This window comes from Tetrao urogallus (genome assembly GCF_951394365.1).
Source record: "Tetrao urogallus genome assembly, chromosome: 18".
Taxonomy (NCBI): domain Eukaryota; kingdom Metazoa; phylum Chordata; class Aves; order Galliformes; family Phasianidae; genus Tetrao; species Tetrao urogallus.
In genome coordinates, this window is record NC_136831.1 from 5,193,868 (window position 1) to 5,211,629 (window position 17,762).

Sequence of the window (17,762 nt, forward strand, 5' to 3'; positions counted from 1 at the left end):
CCTTTGACAAAATTAACACCCATCTGTCACCAAGTGGAGACGAGGACACTTTTTATGGTTGGCTGGGAGAAGCATCGATTTCCCCTTTGCTTCACAAAGGGGATGATCTGAAAAAAGGCAAAATGTTCCATTTCAAAATTAATTCTTCACAACAAGTCTTTTCTACCTGAACAGACTGCCACTGCTTTCTGATTCTGCCTGATATTGTCAAGCTGATGCTGAGTCCCAGAAAGCACTGAATTAACGCCCAGCTCCCGTGCATGCGAGCAGCAGTGAGCTGCCATGGGTGCACTCAGCCTGCAGTGGCACAGCATGACCCCATCCCTGTGCCACACAAACAAGGAGCCAAGCTTTCGCCCCACAGCCTGTCCTACATTTGCTCTGAGCAGAAGGAAACAGCATTTGACATGTGGACCTTGGGGACACGGCTCAGCTCTCCGCCTCGGAGCTCTGCCCTGCCCTCCACATCAGCAGCCAATGTGAGGAGCATACTGCACACCCACAAAGGACAGCCCAGCCAATTCACAGCCAATTCATTCCCAGAGGTGCAGCTTAGGAGCCCTGAATTACAGGGACGGGGAAGGAGGAGGTGGTGAAGTTCAGACCCACAGATAGGCAGCATTTGCTGGGCATGTGGAAATAGCAAAAAGGAGAGGTGGAGAACCGGCATTTCTTGCTGTTCTCTGTTCAGAGGACAAATCTCCAAAATAGAGATTTATGAATCTCAAAGAGCATACAGTGGGACACGCAGTTCTCTCTTAAGTTAAATTGATAAATGCTAGAACAAGACAGCAAAAATTAATCCTCTCAATGCTGGTGACAACTTGTCAGGGTATTGATGTTCCGGTTAAGCAGACACAAGCGTTAGGACACCTAAGTGCATCCCATCAAGAACAACTGAAAACATCAAAAAGTATTTAACATGCTATTGTTGTACAATGGAGCATCAGAAAATAATACTCCAGAACCTGAAGAATTACTCTGAACCAATCTGTCATCCTTCCTTATGGCTTCCAAAAGCAACAAGATCTGTTTGTGAGCTCTCATTTTCTCTCACAGCCCTCTTACTTCCCTCTCTTCCTCCCCTAGGACCACTGCATTCTCCATGTTTCCAGCAACAGATTATGATTTCACTGAGACCGTGTAACGTGAAAATTTTCAATCAAAACAGGAATCAACAGAAGTGCATTAACAGACAAGTCCTTTAGCGATACCGCTCTCCTTCCTTACCTCCATCGCTGCATTCTCTTAAAATTAAAAACAGCAAAAAATAAAAATCAGCAACAAGTCTATGAAAGAATGCGTTCTGTTCAGCGTAGCACAGAGCTTGGCAGCACAGCTCCACCAAACTCCTGCAGAGCAGCCCTGCCCGTACCTTCCGAACCATGGGGCTCCCATCGTTGATGAGCTGGGCCAGCATCATGGCCACGTTGTGGTCGATGGTGGTGGAGTGGTCGGTCCGTTCTGCCGAGTTGCCCACAAATGTTCCCAGGGCAAAGACGGCAGCGCAGCGAACCTGGGAGAGGGAAACAGTCTTCATTATTTTCTTCTCTGCTCCAGCCCTGACGTTTGCCACTGGGAGCTCTTATCCCCACAAATGGTGTCTCTGGAAACCTGGGCCGCTGTGTCAAGTAAATAGTGAGGGCTGAATGGAAGCCCACAGAGACTAAGAACCAAACCAGGTTCATCAAAGAGCTGAGTTATAAGTATTCACAGATGAAGGAGTACATTTAATTTCCCAGAATACTCAGTGACCTTCCCATGGGTGATTTTTCCAGTTGACACTGCCTAGAATATTAATTAATAGGAATAAGGCATACAGGGAGTTACGGTTGGCATGTGAATCTCTTTAACAAAGCGCTGAACTCCAGCCTTCAGTTAAGGGCATGCAGAAAGGTAACGAGTTGGGAAAAAGAAAGAGACAGCAGCTGCAATCAAGGTAGATTTTGCCAGATTACACAAAGAACAGAGGGATCAGATGGCTTGGTAAACTTACAGCCTGCCTTGGCAGAGAGCAAAAACTGGGGATACAGTATAATCAGCAAGTGCAGGACGTGCTTCATAGAGCAGAAACGATCACCCTGGCTTCTCAAACAGAGGTGCAGATGCGTCATAAAGGCAGGTCAACCCGACCACTGCACAAATATGGATTACAGAATGTGGGAAAGATGAGGCAAGAGAAAGGAGGTAGAAGGTACAGGAGAGAAAGACTGGATGTAAAAGGGAAGCTAATCTTTAATCACTGCAAGTCAGCAGTGGTGTTTATCTCCAGGCTTACTTCTCCCACACACCACGTAATCCCACCAGGGTCTGACAGGCTCTGTCAATCATAGCCACACTCTGCACAAGAATCTCTGCTCTCTGGGAAATTCGGTCACGAGAGTAAAACACATTCAGTTAAAGATGTACTTTCACACATACCAGGAGAAGAACAGTTTTCATATTCAGATAAAAAAGATGAGAGGGTTTTCTGAAACACTGAGTTTTCGGACCACTTGTTTTAAAAAGCCTCTGATATGCAAGGAAGTAAAAAAGGGGGTGCCTCCTTCTGCCAGCTCCAAGATTCTGAGACTTGGGCTGCATGAGCAGCCCCTACATTTCCTCAGTTGCTTCTCTCACAGGACTGGTGTGATTTGAACCACCTTGAAGGAAGAGCAGTAAGATGTTTCTCTGAGCCAGACGCAATCCTAAAGCCCTTGAAGGCACTGTTTCTGTAAGCATTCCTGCAGCCTGCTTCCGCAATTCTGACCATTCGGTCGGTGTTTATTTAAACAGTTGGATTCTTACCTCTGGGATTGGATCAGAGAGGAGGCTGTAGAGCTTTTCGTGAGCGCTGTCTCTCACACCACACCACCTGGCTGAGTCAAAGTTCTGCCAAATACGCCCTAAACAAATGGCCACCCACTGACGCAGGAGAGGATGCGGATCGTTCAGCTGTTCCAGGCAAATAGCAATCAGGTTTCCTTGAAGGCAGGCTTCCTAAAACACAAATCAATGCCATTTATTTTGGTTGACAGCTTCCCACCTCATCATGAAAAAAGAAGAAGTAGACCAGAAACCAAGAGAAAATAATTATCCTTTGGTTAAATGGTGTTTCGGTTGCAAAACACCATTTGGAAGCAGCACAAGGGCAAAGTCAACTACATGCTGCACTAGCTAAATAGTTCAGCACTAGAAATACTTCCTGTAACGCATAAAGTTTTTCTCCTTATTAGAAGTACTCCTTTGTACCTGTCAGAGCCCTAAGGTTTATGGCTCCTCCTGCATATCCTTCCCAAGAATTGTATCACAGCCATCACATCCTCACTTGACAGAACTAGGTGCTATTTCTCTACGTCAGTGCACTGCCTGGAGGGCAGCTGGTGTGTCCTTAACCTCCTCTTCCAGGAGCCACATCTACATTGTGTGTTTGTTACACCTCCAGGCCAATTCTTCTTTTACTCCACCAAAAAAAACCCAACCCTAATGTAAAGCTATCTTCTATTCCAGTTCTCCAGCTCAGGGTTGTGCACTAATGCGAGCCAAGACATGTTCATCAAAGTAAAGGCAGTGCAGAGAAGAGAGAGGAGGAACAACAAAAGGAAAGAGGATGCTGGGACTCACCTGTCCTGTGTTGTAGTTGTTAACAATTACAGCCAGAATAAAAGCGGTCATTGTCCTGTGTTCAGCCTTAAAACAACACACAACTAATCGTTATCTACAAAACAGGTCAGAGAACAACAACCTTCCATGTTTCCTGAAACATGAGCTTATTCTGAGTATGGTTTCTATCACATTAAAAGAACAAGAAGGGAGAGAAAGCCAGGATTTTCCTGTCATTCTGTCACACTCCTCAGACACTTCATAATCTCGTATCATCAGACTGCCAATACGATCCTCCCAACCAACCCCTGGGTATTGTTCTGGAGGAGGCATACAAATACTCATTACGGGAAACCACACAAAAAACTTTGGCAGAGAGAATTAGGAAAGTTACAGCGAAATGAGCCTGCCTCTGCACCCAGCCCCCAGAAGCCCACAGCTCCTATCTTTCTGAGTAATTCGTGCTTAAATATCTTTAGGCAAGTTTGCAGCTCCCTGTTTGGCGTCTGCCTGCATCACGCAGCCCGGCAGCAGCGCAAACTCCCCTGGCAGTGGCTGCAGTGGGTCCCAGAGCTGGAGGTGGGAGCAGCCCTCATTAGCAGCACCGTGTCAGAAAGCAGCGTACAAACCCTGACAAGCTGAGCAAGTGCTGCTAGAGCCTGAATAAAGATGATTTGTTCTTACTGGCATGTAAGGATCTGCCAAAACGGAAAGGAAATACTTGTGACCGTTGTCCTTCACAAGGTCAGCTTGACATGACTGAAACAAGACAGAAGGAGAAAAAGCAGTGAGTACAGTAGCAAAAATATTCGTTCTTCCAATGGTGCAATGCATATTCCATGCCTTAATCATTTTTCTCCAATCTAGTTTTCATGTGAGAAGTGAAGGAAAGAGCCAGCCCTCCGTCAGAGCCGTGGCCAAATGTCTGCACAGAGCAGGGGGCAGAGGAGCAGACACTTCACCTCCAGCAGTGACAGACAAACAACTGAAGATGTGCCCTCTCACTGGGGAGAAGAGCACACCTGACATCTCCGACCCACACTGCACCATCACCATTATTTGAGAGCCATCAAAAGCAAAACCTCGGAGGAATCTGATCGGAAGATGTTGGTGCCAAGGCAATGAGCACTTTTTTGCTCCAGGATGTAGGACCATCTATGGGAAAGTTAAAGCACCGTCCTGGGCACCAGGACAACTCAGACTGCAGCACTGAACAAAGCCAGCACGTGTTTGCATACAGTGACCCACATCAGCGAGCGATTACCAGTAAATCTGCAGGGGGATGGAGAAGGAATTATTTGTTCCCTGTGTCCCATCCAATCCCCTGCCCAGGCGGGACTGTATTTTGACAAGAAGATTTCAACTCATCGCACACACGTCTCTAATCTCTGCATCATTCGGTCAAGTGCTGAGGCACGCTGAGCTGGCGCACTACCAGCACACGGTGACACGATGTCCTGCTGCACAGGCAGAGCCCACGGAGGAACATCACTGTCCTCGGGGCTCTGGAGGCAAGGGATGCAGCTGTTGGGGCAGCACCAGCAGTGGAGCACACGGCCCTGATCCCACAGCACAGCATGCACCAAGAACTCCCTCCCACAGCTCTTTTTGCAAACATACAAAGTCAGGCTTCATGTATGACATAGTAGGGTCAAACCAAGAAAATACATATTATTAAAGTGAAAATTTAGGTGAGTGAAAACTGACTTGGCATTCGATTTCCCTTGTGACAGCAGTTCTATTGTATGCTTCACACCAGAGACAGAATCATGTATTTTTTATCAGGCATAGAAGGTGAAGGAGGAAACTAATTGTTGAAAGGCAAAGGGATGGCAAGACAGAGATGCAAGAGAATATTTTATTGCTGAAGAGAGTAGAGATGCTGGTTTTGGCAGACCAAAGAGCAGAGGGAATGGATTGATGCCAGGCTGCAGCTACGAGAGGCTTCCCTGACTTTTGTGTAATGCTGCACACACACACATAATGAAAAAAAAAAAAGCTTTTTTTCTCCCCACTTCATTCTGGGCATGAACACTCCTTACTCCTCAGGAAAAAACACAAACATCTCTCAGCTGCACAGGAGGCAAACAGGCACTGACCCAGAGGACACACCGCTCTCACTGTGCTCCCATTGCAGCCCACCTCATGGAGCTCCAGGGCAGCAGCTTCTATGGAACCAATACATTTAATATAAACCCTCACTGTTAGATCCTGGGAAACACATGGAGAGCCAGCAGCATGAGCTGGCATCAGCATCCTGATAGCAGAGGTCACAGCTGGGAAGCAGGGATGCTACTTACGCCTCTTAAGTCCTTTGAACAGTGTGAGAAATGTTTGGTTTCTATTGTTTTCAGCCAATTATTTGCAGCGCTGAGATCTGTTTCTTTGCTGTCCCACATTAGCAGTACTTACTTCTTTTCAGCATGGTTTTGTCAATTGTTTTTTGGGTCTTTTTTCCTCCTTAGCTTTCTGCTATTACGACACATTTGCTCCATCACCACACGCGCCCTGTCCCCTCCCTCAGCAGCACTCATCCCACCTGCCTGCTGTCACTGCCTTCTCCTTTCTCACACCACTGCCTGGGAGCTGGGAATGAAAAAAAATAATGGAAAGGAACCCAAAGAGCCAAGTCTTTTGGCTGGGTTTTTTTGGTGTGTTTTTGGTTTGTTGGGTTGGTTTTATTTTTTAAAGCAGTCTACCAAAGGAGCGGGGCAGTAAAACATAGCAGGGAGCAACAGTGATGGTGGCAGGAGGGGGCAGGGGAAGGAAGCACTCTCAGATTGGCTTCAACACAGAGACAGTGAAGGATGGCTCAGCACCCACGTGAATTATACATGAGCCCTCTCTGAAAGTTACCTGGGGCTGAAGCGTGAGCTGCAGAGGGGCATGCATCAAAATAAGCTTTTCAAGAGTAGCTTTAAGATGAATAGTTTTCATTTTCTTTGCTTTCCAAAATCCTCTTAGGATGTTAATGAAAATGTATTTATAAAACCAAACCTGACAATGCTATTTCAACAGTAGGGAAAGATTCCAACACATTCAGCATTATTTTTCCATAGTGAAATGGAAGAGACCTAACAAAAACAAATCCCAAAATAAGCAAAAGCCAACTTCTACAAGCAGTTCAGACTATTTTATATCAGCTTACAATTGTGCCTGCAATTATCTGTGTGTACCTCTCTTAATAATTTTAAATTGCTTAACTAATTGTACTCACAAACCACAGAGCCATACATGTGACTGTACAAATTTATCTATAATTACTTCTCGGCTTAATTATTTATTTAAGACAAAACAATACCCAGAGCTGTGGGTAAGGCCATCTTTAACAAAAAATAAAATAACAGGGCTCAGTTTTTAAGCTTTAGCCCAAAGGTGCCAAAATACTGCAGAGAAAGCCAGAATCACAGACCTGTGATAGGAACGAACTGCCTTCTCTAGGCAACAGATACTGCTATGCCAACCACGTTCAGTGCAGCACTGCACGTAAGTACTATCGCAGGGGACTTGGAAGAGGACTCTTAAATGCAAGTCACCAAAAAATGAGTTCTGCTTTATTTCCAGAAAGGATCAGGGTCTGAAGACCAGGCAGGGGCTGTTCTGACACTTACAGAAATGGTTTTGAACAAAACAAGTTTGATAACAATTTAAAATGAAAAATGCGAGGGGGAACAGGTGAGAACACAGGGCGTGAAGGGGAACAAAGGGGCATTTTAAGCCCCTCAGCACAAGCAGCAGTACTCCACCCAGTAAAGATGCAGTCAGGGAGATCTGACGGCCAGAGCACCATAGGACCAAAGGAGGAACTAAGCTGGGAAACAGGCACTGACCCAGAGGACACACAAGCCAACTCCCAAAGCTGGGAACATTAACGTGACGCTGAAGCATTTGCACAGAGCAAACATGCCTTCATCTCACAGATGCATGAAAAGGTGGGCAGTCCAGCTTGCCAGTACCTGAACGGGGATTTCACATTCACAAAATTGCAGAAGCCAGCTTGCACACAAGTGAAATAAACAAATGAGGAGATACGCCGGTCCTCAGATAATACAGCATCCTTTTGAAGCGCCTCAAGAGAAATTCTAAATTCCAAAGCAACTGGATGAAACAAATGGGAAAATAAAGGCACGTTGCTGAAAACCAGAGAAAGCAGCCATGCTGAGAAGTACTCACACTGTCCACTGCGAGAATTTTGGCCCAGATGAAGACAAGAAGCGGTCTCAGCTCACGAGCTGAACTTTGAAGCAGCTTCAGCACATACGGGAAAATGCCAACAGACAGCGCCTGGGGAGCCAGAGAGAAGAGCAAATGCTCAGAGACATCTCAGCCTTATGGCACTGCTCTGCACTGGGGCAGCGCTGCCCGCTTTGCAGAGATGGAGCATATCTTAATGACACAGATGAAAAACCTGGTAGAATGCAATTTCATACATTTCTAGCAAAGAAGGGATCCCTCCATTGCTCATTTTAATCGTGGATGTCACCAGATATTTTCAGGCTCATTTGGCCCGGTGAGACTCAGAGTTAATCTAGCACTCGCTCCTTCTCGTTACAGCCTGTGCTATTTTATGCTTCACGATACGCTGTGCTCTTCTCAGATGGGGCCATTTGCTTTCACAAGTAAACATATTGCAAAAGCTCAATAATTACAGCCTTCCCACTGGAAATTAACTAGGCCTCTCGCTTATACAGACTTTTTACCAAGCCTTTTGCTCACAGGAGCACACACAACTTGTTAAATCTCTGAGAACCCCTCCGTGACTGCAGATCCCTTCCCAAAGGGCGATGGGAGGGAAGCATGAGGAGGAGGAGGGGATGTGCCAGTGCTGGAGGCTCAGGGGGCTCCCTGGGCTGCAGCAGGGCACCACACAGCAGTGGAGTTGTTGCAGTTAACGAGGAGCAGAACAGCTGCAGCAGAGGTCATTATGGATGCCCTGCACCACGTGCTGACCCTCATGAAAGTTTCTAATCTAGAAAGCTTAAGATCATACTTTCCTCGTGCTGCTGTGGGCTAAGCTGTCTGTGGTGCAGGAAGGAGCCTTGTCTGAGATGAAAATGGGAGGGAAAGAAAGCCAACAAGAAGCCCCATCCTGGAGGTATCCCACCGCCAGCTGCTGGTTTGTCTTCATCACTGTTATCAACAAACAGATCCATTTACAAGAGTGCTTTAGACTGCTCCTCTGCTACGTTCTTACTTATTACCTGCACCATGCAAGCCAATTCCCAAAACACAGAAGGCAGCTGCCTCCTCTCAGAAGAGCTTACGCAACCCAGAGACCAAATAGATAAAGGAAGAGAAGAAACGATGCAGCCAGTAAGCTGAGGAGAGCAGAGGATGACGAACATATGGGCTTTTTGTTGTTATTTATTTTACATGACAAACCTCCTTATTTGTCCTGGATGCTGCCTTCTGTTTTGTAGCTTCCATTATGTTACACTGAACTTTGTCTAAATAACTCCTCTTCACAATAGCACAAATGAAAAGCTATTTGGCCTTCTTGATTAATACAAACCACTTTTCTTTTAGAGACGCTTGCTCCATTCCATATGCATGACTACAAAAAACACCAACCATTTGTCAAATTCGGGGAGTGTCTTCCACATCTTTCTTGCATAAATCATCATTTGTATTTATCACCTATACTGAGAGTCTAATTGACATTCACAAGACAAAATGCAGCACAAACACACCAAGCTAACTGCCCAGGGCCCCAGGTCCAGAAATCTTCCCAGCAAATCCAGAGCTCGCAGCCGATGCACCTGGCTCAACAGAACCTGCAGAGGAAAGGGACAGCAGTTACTATCAGGGAACAAAGCTCCTTGTGACTGCAGAGCAAATGGAGGAGGACCTCGTGTGACTTAGAAAAACACTGATGATCTGAATGGAAAAAGCTGAAAGACAAACCCTGGCTGCTAAGAGCTTTTACTCTACTGAAGAGTGTCATCAGTGGGGCACTGCCCAGCAGCGCTCCCCTCCATGAAGTTTTGCAGACACTTACAGATCTTTCCCTCAGAATGCAGTTAACCTCAGCCTCCAAGTGGTGCTCCAGTTCTCTCCCTGTTAATATTTCTCTCAAGTGCAACGGTTCTTATGCAGCTCAGCTCTGCTAGGTGGAAGCAGCCACTATGGATTTCAAACAGTCTCATCTTACTGCCTTTCCTCAGAAAAGGAGGAACGGGATTGTATCTGCAGGAAGGATTCGAAGGTGAGCAAAAGGAGCAGCCTGCCAGTTCTCAAAACAGCTCAGAAGCAGAAAAAGAGGCTTTGCTTCCTCAGCAAATCAATATAAGAGACTTAAGAGGGAAGCAAAAGGTCACATTAGTCATTAATAAAAATCTCATTAAAATGGAGTCTGACAACGATAATGAGGTGATAGTTTACTGGCTTATACCTACCCTGGTGTGAAATATTAACAGACAGACTTTCAGTTCTTAATCTCCTTAACAGATGTAAGATATTGGAATGCAACATTTAATCCTCAGTTTAAATGGAGCACCATCCCTCAGCACGGATCTCAGGCAAGGCGACTCGTTGATTTAGCTCCCAGTTTCATCCCTGTCTCAATGTTTCTTCCCACAGTGCATATGCAAATTGAATTATTTTTCATGTTTAATACAGAATAACAACTAAATTACTTGGCATAGACCTCATATCATGGACAACTGACACCAGATACTGAAGTTGTACAGAGAAAGTCCAGAGGAAAACGGCAGTTACACGGGAGGGTGTATTAATCCCTCTAATTGTTTTGTGTCTGAATATCTTTGCTCAGATCCCAAAACATAAGAGAAAGCATTTTGGTCATCCTGCCCTACTTGGCACCAACTTATTCCATAAACTTACTACAGAACTTGGTGCAACTGACCATGTGCTTTAAAGATGCCCAGCATAGGAACAACAGGGCCGGATGTTTGAGATTAAAGCAGCAAGAGAAACCAGGGCATGATGGAAGCTGGGGCAGAGCTGAAACAACAGAAAGGAGCACATTAGGTGCAGGGTGCTTACAGACACAGGGGGCAGAGAGATTTGGCAATGCTTCCATTATCTGACCTTCAGAAAAAAAACGAACAAGGAAGGCCATACGTTTTGCTGTCGCTGGAAATAAATGGATGTGATTGAAAAGGATTTCCGGGCGAAGATACAAAATCACATCTCGACTGCACTGACTTCCCACAAGACTCCTTAACCAACCCGAATTCTGCCTTATTTCAAAGGCTCTGTTTCATTATTCTCAGAAACAAAAAAGCCAGCACTGACTCTCAGGTTTTTGTCTTCGCACTTCCCAGTCTGATTTGAACAATAAGCTGAGGCCACAAGTGACACAAACACTGGAGACTTGGGTGAGGACGTGGGGACTCTATGCACAATTTAAAAATTGGAGTGAAATTAAGTCGCTGTGCTGTGCTACTGTGTGCTCAGGGCTGCATCACATCCCTCCCTGACTAGGAATTCCCTAACAAACACAGAGGGAAGAAGAGGACTGCAGCAGCAGCTTTCCAGGGCTTGCAGTGGGCATAGCCTTGGCCACGTGCACCAGCACCCCATAGCAGAAGGCACCTCCACCAGATCTGCAGCTGCTATCTTCTGCCTTTGATGATTTCTCTGTCCCTGCAGCAGGAGGTCACCTGTGTCCAAGCACAGCACAAACCTGAAATGCAATTCGGAACTTTTTGAAGTCAATGGAGGCCGTGTACGAAGCGTGGTTTCCCTGCCCATCACAGTGCCAAGCTTTGCATGGCTGGCACTGCGCCCCTGGCACTCAAACACCATCTTTCTCTGGTGGCACATCTAAAATGGGAAAACAGAATCAACCTCAGGCTGCAGCAGCACGGCATAAGTGCTCCCAGGGGCTCAAAGCAAAAAGACGCTCAACAAGAGGTGTGAAATAATTCCTCCCTTCTCTTAAGGAGTCACTCTGCTTCAAAGCATCTCAAACCTGTTAACGAGTCATCTTACTCCACTCTACAACTACATATACCTTAATTGAAAGAATAATTACATTGTCCTAGCTCATTTTTGCTCCAGGAAGGAAAGCAGATTCCTCTGCCAGACGACCTCTCAATTCCACTGCAAGGTTAAGCTGCTGCAGAGCCCTCCGGTGCCAAATAATCCACTGGAAAGCAGCAAAGTTGGTGCTGAAGCAGAAGCCTGCCTTCTCCTATTGCAGTGACCGAGATAAACCTTACATTTGTTTATCCAGCTGATCTCTCAAGACTTGGAAGGCTCAGGGAAATTAAGATTCGGTCTCGCAATGATTGATGGTGCTGTCAGTCACAGAACAAGCTGGCAGCTAACAGGGAAGGCAAGTCTTCTCACATTTAGTGAAAGAAATCACAGGTCTCTGGATAAGTGATAGGAATCGTACTTCTTTAAACAGGAAGACTTTAAATTTTGTTGCGTGATTGAGAAGAGACCACAGCAATCTCAGTAAGGGTTTGTATTTCTGTCAATGCAAACAGGTGGAGAGGGGAGGGCAAGAACAGACGAACAACTGCCATATTTCTCTTGGATAAAAGGTGACTTGAAATGAGGTGCTGTTTCCTCTGGATTTACTTCTCCTTTCTAAAAATGAATTTCATCTCATCTAAGCAGATGTCTACCAGAACCCTATGTTCCTTCCAGGCATGGTCTTCAGAGACTTGTTTCTATGTTCTTGCAACAAAATTTCAGCATCCCATTAAAGACAACACTTTCCAGGCTGTACCAGCAGCACAGAAAAATAATCTATTTCCAAGCTATTTACACTGCAGTAATGTTCATTTTGTGAAAGCAGGCAGAAGATAAAGTCTCTGCCTGAAATGGCTGGGATATAAGAGGAGAAAACAACAAAGATGTGCTACTCTGCAAAAAAGTCTTGCAACTTAAGAGCAAAACACGAGGCAGCACAGCCCCATACTGCTGGAGCCACAAACAGGCCACGGCAAGCTGTGCTCAACAGAAAGGGAAGGCGTGGGGGAAGAAAAGCACCTTGTCCTCATCTGCACAGATCTAGCAGACATGTCATCAGCCCTCGGTAACCCTGAAGGAGCTCAGGCATTTCTGTAGCCAGGGCTGCTCACCTGCAGGACGATGGGCAGCTGCTCCGGGGGGTTGCGGTTCTCCACACCCATCGTCAGCCACACCTGGAATGCAGTCAGCTGCTCTGCGAAGAAGGGGCTGTGCTGTTGGAACAAGGATACAGATGGCATGTTTGACTCTGAACTGAGGAAAGCAACTAGATTTAGCATCTGTGGGCTCACGCACGGTGTATTGGTTGTAAAAACAGTAATTGGCAGATGTTTGCTTGGTTTGCTTTTTAATGTAATTTTTTTTTTTTCCAGAGACTGATCAGATGCAGTTCCCTTTAAATATACTGGCATTTAACTGATGTGTTTGAAAAAGAAGGAAAAAGCAGAGAAACTGGAAAAGATATCACAAAAGCTCTTGGGGAAATCCAGCTAATCCCTTCCACACGAGAAGCAGCCACAGCAGAATTGCCTTCATCTGCTGTGCAGAGGCAGCTTTCACTCCCATGGCACACACTGCTGCCTCTGCCCAGCACAATGAACACAGTCCCAGCACTTTGTGTAGGCAAACAAAGAACAGAAAGTTTACTTACAGTACTGAATCCACTAATATAATGAGTGATAATCCACCAAAAGAGATATCCTGGCAGTGTGGGTAAACGTGCACAGAAGCAGCACACAGAGTGCTGCAGCATTCAGTACATTTAACACTGCCCTCCTGAAGTTCATCAGGTAGGATGAGCTCCCAGCATCAGCTAATACCTCTCAGCTGGGCTTTGGTGCTTAGACATTAGTGTGAAAAGCACCATGGAAAATCCTGTAACATTGGCTTGTGGTACTGCTAGACACGCAGGAGAAAAGAAAATACCGCAGGCTTTGGAAAGCACGATGCAGCTATGGCTTTGCTTTGATGAGGCAGGTTCACTGGCTGATGAAATAAAGAGTTCTTGGGGAGATGTGACACTGAAGTACCAGGAGGCTGCTTGGGTGCATCAAACACCTCTGTGCTCTCCTAACAGCAATGGTGAGTGGTCAATAATGTGACAGAGTCCCCAGTCTGGTGTGCGCCTGGACAGCCCTGGGGCTCAGCAACATCCCTGGCCAGGGCAGCATCCCCAGTGCTTCCTTTTGCACAGAGTTGTGTGAGAGAACACTGACCCCATCCACAAACCCAGATGGAAATGAAGCTGAGGGGTGAAGACAGGGAGGAGGTGGGATCAGGAACTCATGTCCACTCCGAGATGCCAGGAGCCCACTCCCCCATTAGTCTGCAGGCTTGGCTCCAGCAAATTATTATATTTTGCAGGTCTGAGTAGCAAATTACAGCTAGACAATAAGCAGAAGCCAGGAGCACGTGGTTTATTATGTGCTGCTGAAACAAACCAGCCCTGAAGAGATTACCAGCTGCTTCATCCAGGCCAGGCCAGCCCAGGCACCCAGCCTGCAGCAGTGGCAGGGATGGAGGGAGAGCTGGCAGCAGGTGATGCTGTGACTCACCAGGCAGCCCTGTTATGAAATGGTGGTCTGACCTCAGGAACATAAATGCTCTCCTCACCCCAAACTACCACTGTTGCCCAGATTACTGCTGCCCAGCAGCTGCCAACCTCTGCTGATAAACACCGCTTCCTGCTGGCATAAATCAAAGGTGTGAGGGCGAAACTTTGATTAGAACACAAGGAACAGATCAAAGATGTGCAATTGCCTGTCTTCTGCAAGCATTTGTCACAGTGTTAAGCTGAGCCCTTCCACTTCCTCCTAAACTAATAGCCAAGTTTCCTACTATTTCTCTAGGTGTCTGATGGAGACCTTCAACAGGTCCTCTCTGCAGAACAGGCACAGACCTACACAGCATTAACCAGGCAGGACATGTGCTGATCCTTTGAGTAAGTATTTGCCTCCTTCCATCCCTGAATACACATAAATTTGGTCAATTTCAACTCACATGACCGTGGGTGTAGAGATGGTATCCAGGTCTAACATAAAGGTACCCAACTGATATTGTCAGATACCTGATATAAAAATGAACAGGCTGGCAGAGTTGTATTTATGCACATTTTAAAATGCATCACATAGAGCAGGTGAAATAAAGAGGTGGGAGAATTAAAGGGCATCTTTATCAACCCCCATGCTTGCGGAAGTTACTGGCTGTCCTCCTGTACTCGGGTCTTTGGAGACCATCTGCAATCACTGCCAGAAAGCCTTTTTGAAGGTTGGCATCGTAAATATAAGACAAGAACGTTGGAGTAAAATTGCTTCTATTCCAGTTGTATTACAAGGCTGTAAAGATACCCCCCCACACTCCCCAGCTGCTCTGTGAGCAGGGGGCAATGCACACATTGTTCTCCTCTTGCTGGGCTCTGGGCTTTCTATGTTACCCAATGACATCCCACACTTCTGCCCAATCAGCCACACCAGAAGTGCTGGGTGTGAAGAAAAGCACAAAGCAGATGTCTGTTTTTCTTTTTATGCTTGTTTCAGTGGAAACAGTCATTTAATTTAAGAACACCTCTTTAAAAAGTAGAAAATGTACGGCTATGGCAGATTTTTTTTTTCCAATTTTGAACCAATCAACTCAATCACAATCAACTCAATCACAATCAACTCAATCACAAAAGCATTCCAGAAAACTCTGAAACTTCACTCCTATCTACATGGAGATGGCAGCTGTTTACAGAATCTATTTGGGTACACTTGCAGCAGTGAATTCATGTTTGAAGATAGGATGCTTGCTGCTTGCTATAATTAGATCTGAGTATTCCAAATCCACATATATTTCTCTAAGTGAGGTGAACCTGGATTTACAGTTTTCCAAAAAAAAAAAAAAAAAACCCAACAAAAAACCCAAAACAATGAAATTCAAGATTCAATAACAAAAAGCGACATGCTGAGCTGAGGCTTCAAATGATGGGTTACACAAGGAGACATTTCGATACATTATGTGACTTACCCTAAACGCAGTTCCTTCCTCTATAATTGTAGGTAATTGGGAAAGGCAAATATCAACAGCAAGGTCCCACGCTTGCCTACAGAAAAAGGTGAAAGAGGAAAGAGAAGTTATCAGCAGTTATTCATAAGCAACGTCATACAAGAATATGGATAAAGCAGTGCTGTCAGATGGGCTGCACAACACTCAGTGTTCCCCCTTCCTAGCTGCTTTTACACTTCTCCACCAGGCTATAGAATAGCTGAACTATGGTGATCTGTAATACTAACAGCACATAAACCACGTGCAGTGGCAAGGGAAGCTGTTGTGGTAGATGCAGTGCAAATGAGATTGGTACCAATCTGCTTCCAAACGCTCACAATCAAACTGAAAGAGGAGCAAACTGAAATACAAGGATTTCATCTCCAGAGTCCCTGAAACACCTCTAAGTACGTGAAAGAGGTACATACTGCCCAAGGAACCATTATCCCTGCTCTATACGTAGACATCCCAGGCACTTTCCATTGTAGCATATGGATTTATGCACTCTGAAAGGCTAGTGAGTTAAACCACCACCCTATGGGTTTCTTAAACAAAAGAAACTAATTTACTCTCCAGACACATTAGCTCTTTAATGACTTGTGGCCATCATGTGCTACCATCAATAGGCTAAGCAATTCTTCTTCTCCCAGGCACACTTGCAGACAGAAGGCCATAGGTGATAATCAATGCGGCGTATTTCAGCTACCTGCTCTAATAAGTTCTTAAATCACCTCGCCTGGAGTCAGACAAAGCCTCCCATTAGAACAACCACCAAGCAAATCCATCCCACTGGATTCACTGGCAGCTACTCTCAACTAAAACCAATCTCTCCAATTAAATGGAAAGATAAACCACAGGGATCCTGCATTTTTCCACGGGTTCAAGAGCTGCAGCTTGTTTTAGTTGTCCCAGACCTCGTCCCTCTGCTTCACAGCATTCACCTTCTCCACTTGACAGTATGCTGCCAATATAATTAAGAGATAATCAAGAGATAATCAAAGCACAGGCAACAAATGCTTCCCACGTGCTCAATAAAGACCCATGCTGGAGACAAAATGTTTGTGTGGAGCTGATAAGAGATATTTATTTGTGGAGGAGGAAAAGTCAATTAGTCCAATTATACAGATTATCTTGCTACAAGCAAAGGATGAACATTTCTGACTTGGAAGTGCTTGGAGGAATGGGGAATATCACCTGAAGAAACTCTGTCAGACCTCAGAAAACACCAATAAATACTGCCTTCAAGAGGAGTTTTACGAGGTGGGAGGAAAAAGGGTTTGGAGATCAGAGACAAGCGGTCTGATTTTGGCTGCCTATAAAAGAATCCTGCGTAGGTCATTATACTGCAGGGGCACAGAACTAAGATGCTGAGCTCCAAAGTCATTTTAGGTAAGAAGAACTAATACTGCTATAAAAATGTCTGGAGCAGCCCTGCAGGGTCAATTCCCAAAGGTTTTAAATGTTATCAGAAAGAACAACCCCAAATTTAAAAAGCGATTTAAGCAGATTAGAACAAAATCTCTTTTTACGCTTCAAAAAACAAGCCATTAAAAATCAATGCAGCCACATAGCTAACGTTACTCAATCTTTTAAAAGAGTGCAACCAGCAATATAAAATCTTGTTACTGCTCATCACAGTCTAGAGAGCTACTGATTAACATCAACTGCGTTAAGGGATTCTCATCGATTCAGCTACTTGAAATGATGCTCCAGCCTTTCCCAAGTAGCCCAACATGTTGTTTCTGCTTCTTTTCCGTAAGAAACGAGACAGCAAACCTGCCCACCCACCCAGACACACCAGGAAACAACAGTTTTGCCTGAAGTAAACATCACGCTACTCCCAACTACTACAAGAGCAGCTACACGTCGCTTGCGAGACTTTGGGCTGCATAATTCATGAATGAGATGTCACATAGCTAACTCATGGCATGGGCAAAATAAAGAACTGCTCTAAATAGGCCCTGCAGTAATTAAGAGTCAAAAATCAGCCACGAAAGAAGGTAAAGGACTGATAAAGTGAAGAGAAACAGGAGGGGAAAAAATATTTGGTAGAGACATGAAAATAATGGCTGTTGGCGATGGGTAGGAAGTGATTGACTGTTTCAATATGCCAAAGGGATCCAGAAAGGTGGGCAGTTTGTAGATATGCTCCCTCAACTAATATTACACTTTAGCACACAAACAGGAGATAAATTAAGGAGCAGCAGGGG

The 17,762-nt window shown here is 45.3% G+C and overlaps 1 protein-coding gene across 2 annotated transcripts in view; it reads right to left on the minus strand.

Moving 5' to 3' along the window:
* Positions 1-17,762, minus strand: part of RPTOR (regulatory associated protein of MTOR complex 1) — a gene marked incomplete at both ends in the record, with an annotated part of 117,392 nt that overhangs the window by 40,502 nt on the left and 59,128 nt on the right. Inside the window, 8 exons of one of the 2 annotated variants that reach the window (XM_079544124.1) lie at positions 1,376-1,516; positions 2,788-2,979; positions 3,604-3,669; positions 4,267-4,341; positions 7,756-7,866; positions 9,273-9,356; positions 12,642-12,743; positions 15,535-15,610. In XM_079544124.1, coding sequence (XP_079400250.1) covers positions 1,376-1,516; positions 2,788-2,979; positions 3,604-3,669; positions 4,267-4,341; positions 7,756-7,866; positions 9,273-9,356; positions 12,642-12,743; positions 15,535-15,610 — 847 coding nt within the window. The remainder of the gene's footprint in view (positions 1-1,375; positions 1,517-2,787; positions 2,980-3,603; positions 3,670-4,266; positions 4,342-7,755; positions 7,867-9,272; positions 9,357-12,641; positions 12,744-15,534; positions 15,611-17,762) is intronic. The other variant, XM_079544125.1, reaches the window with a different exon arrangement.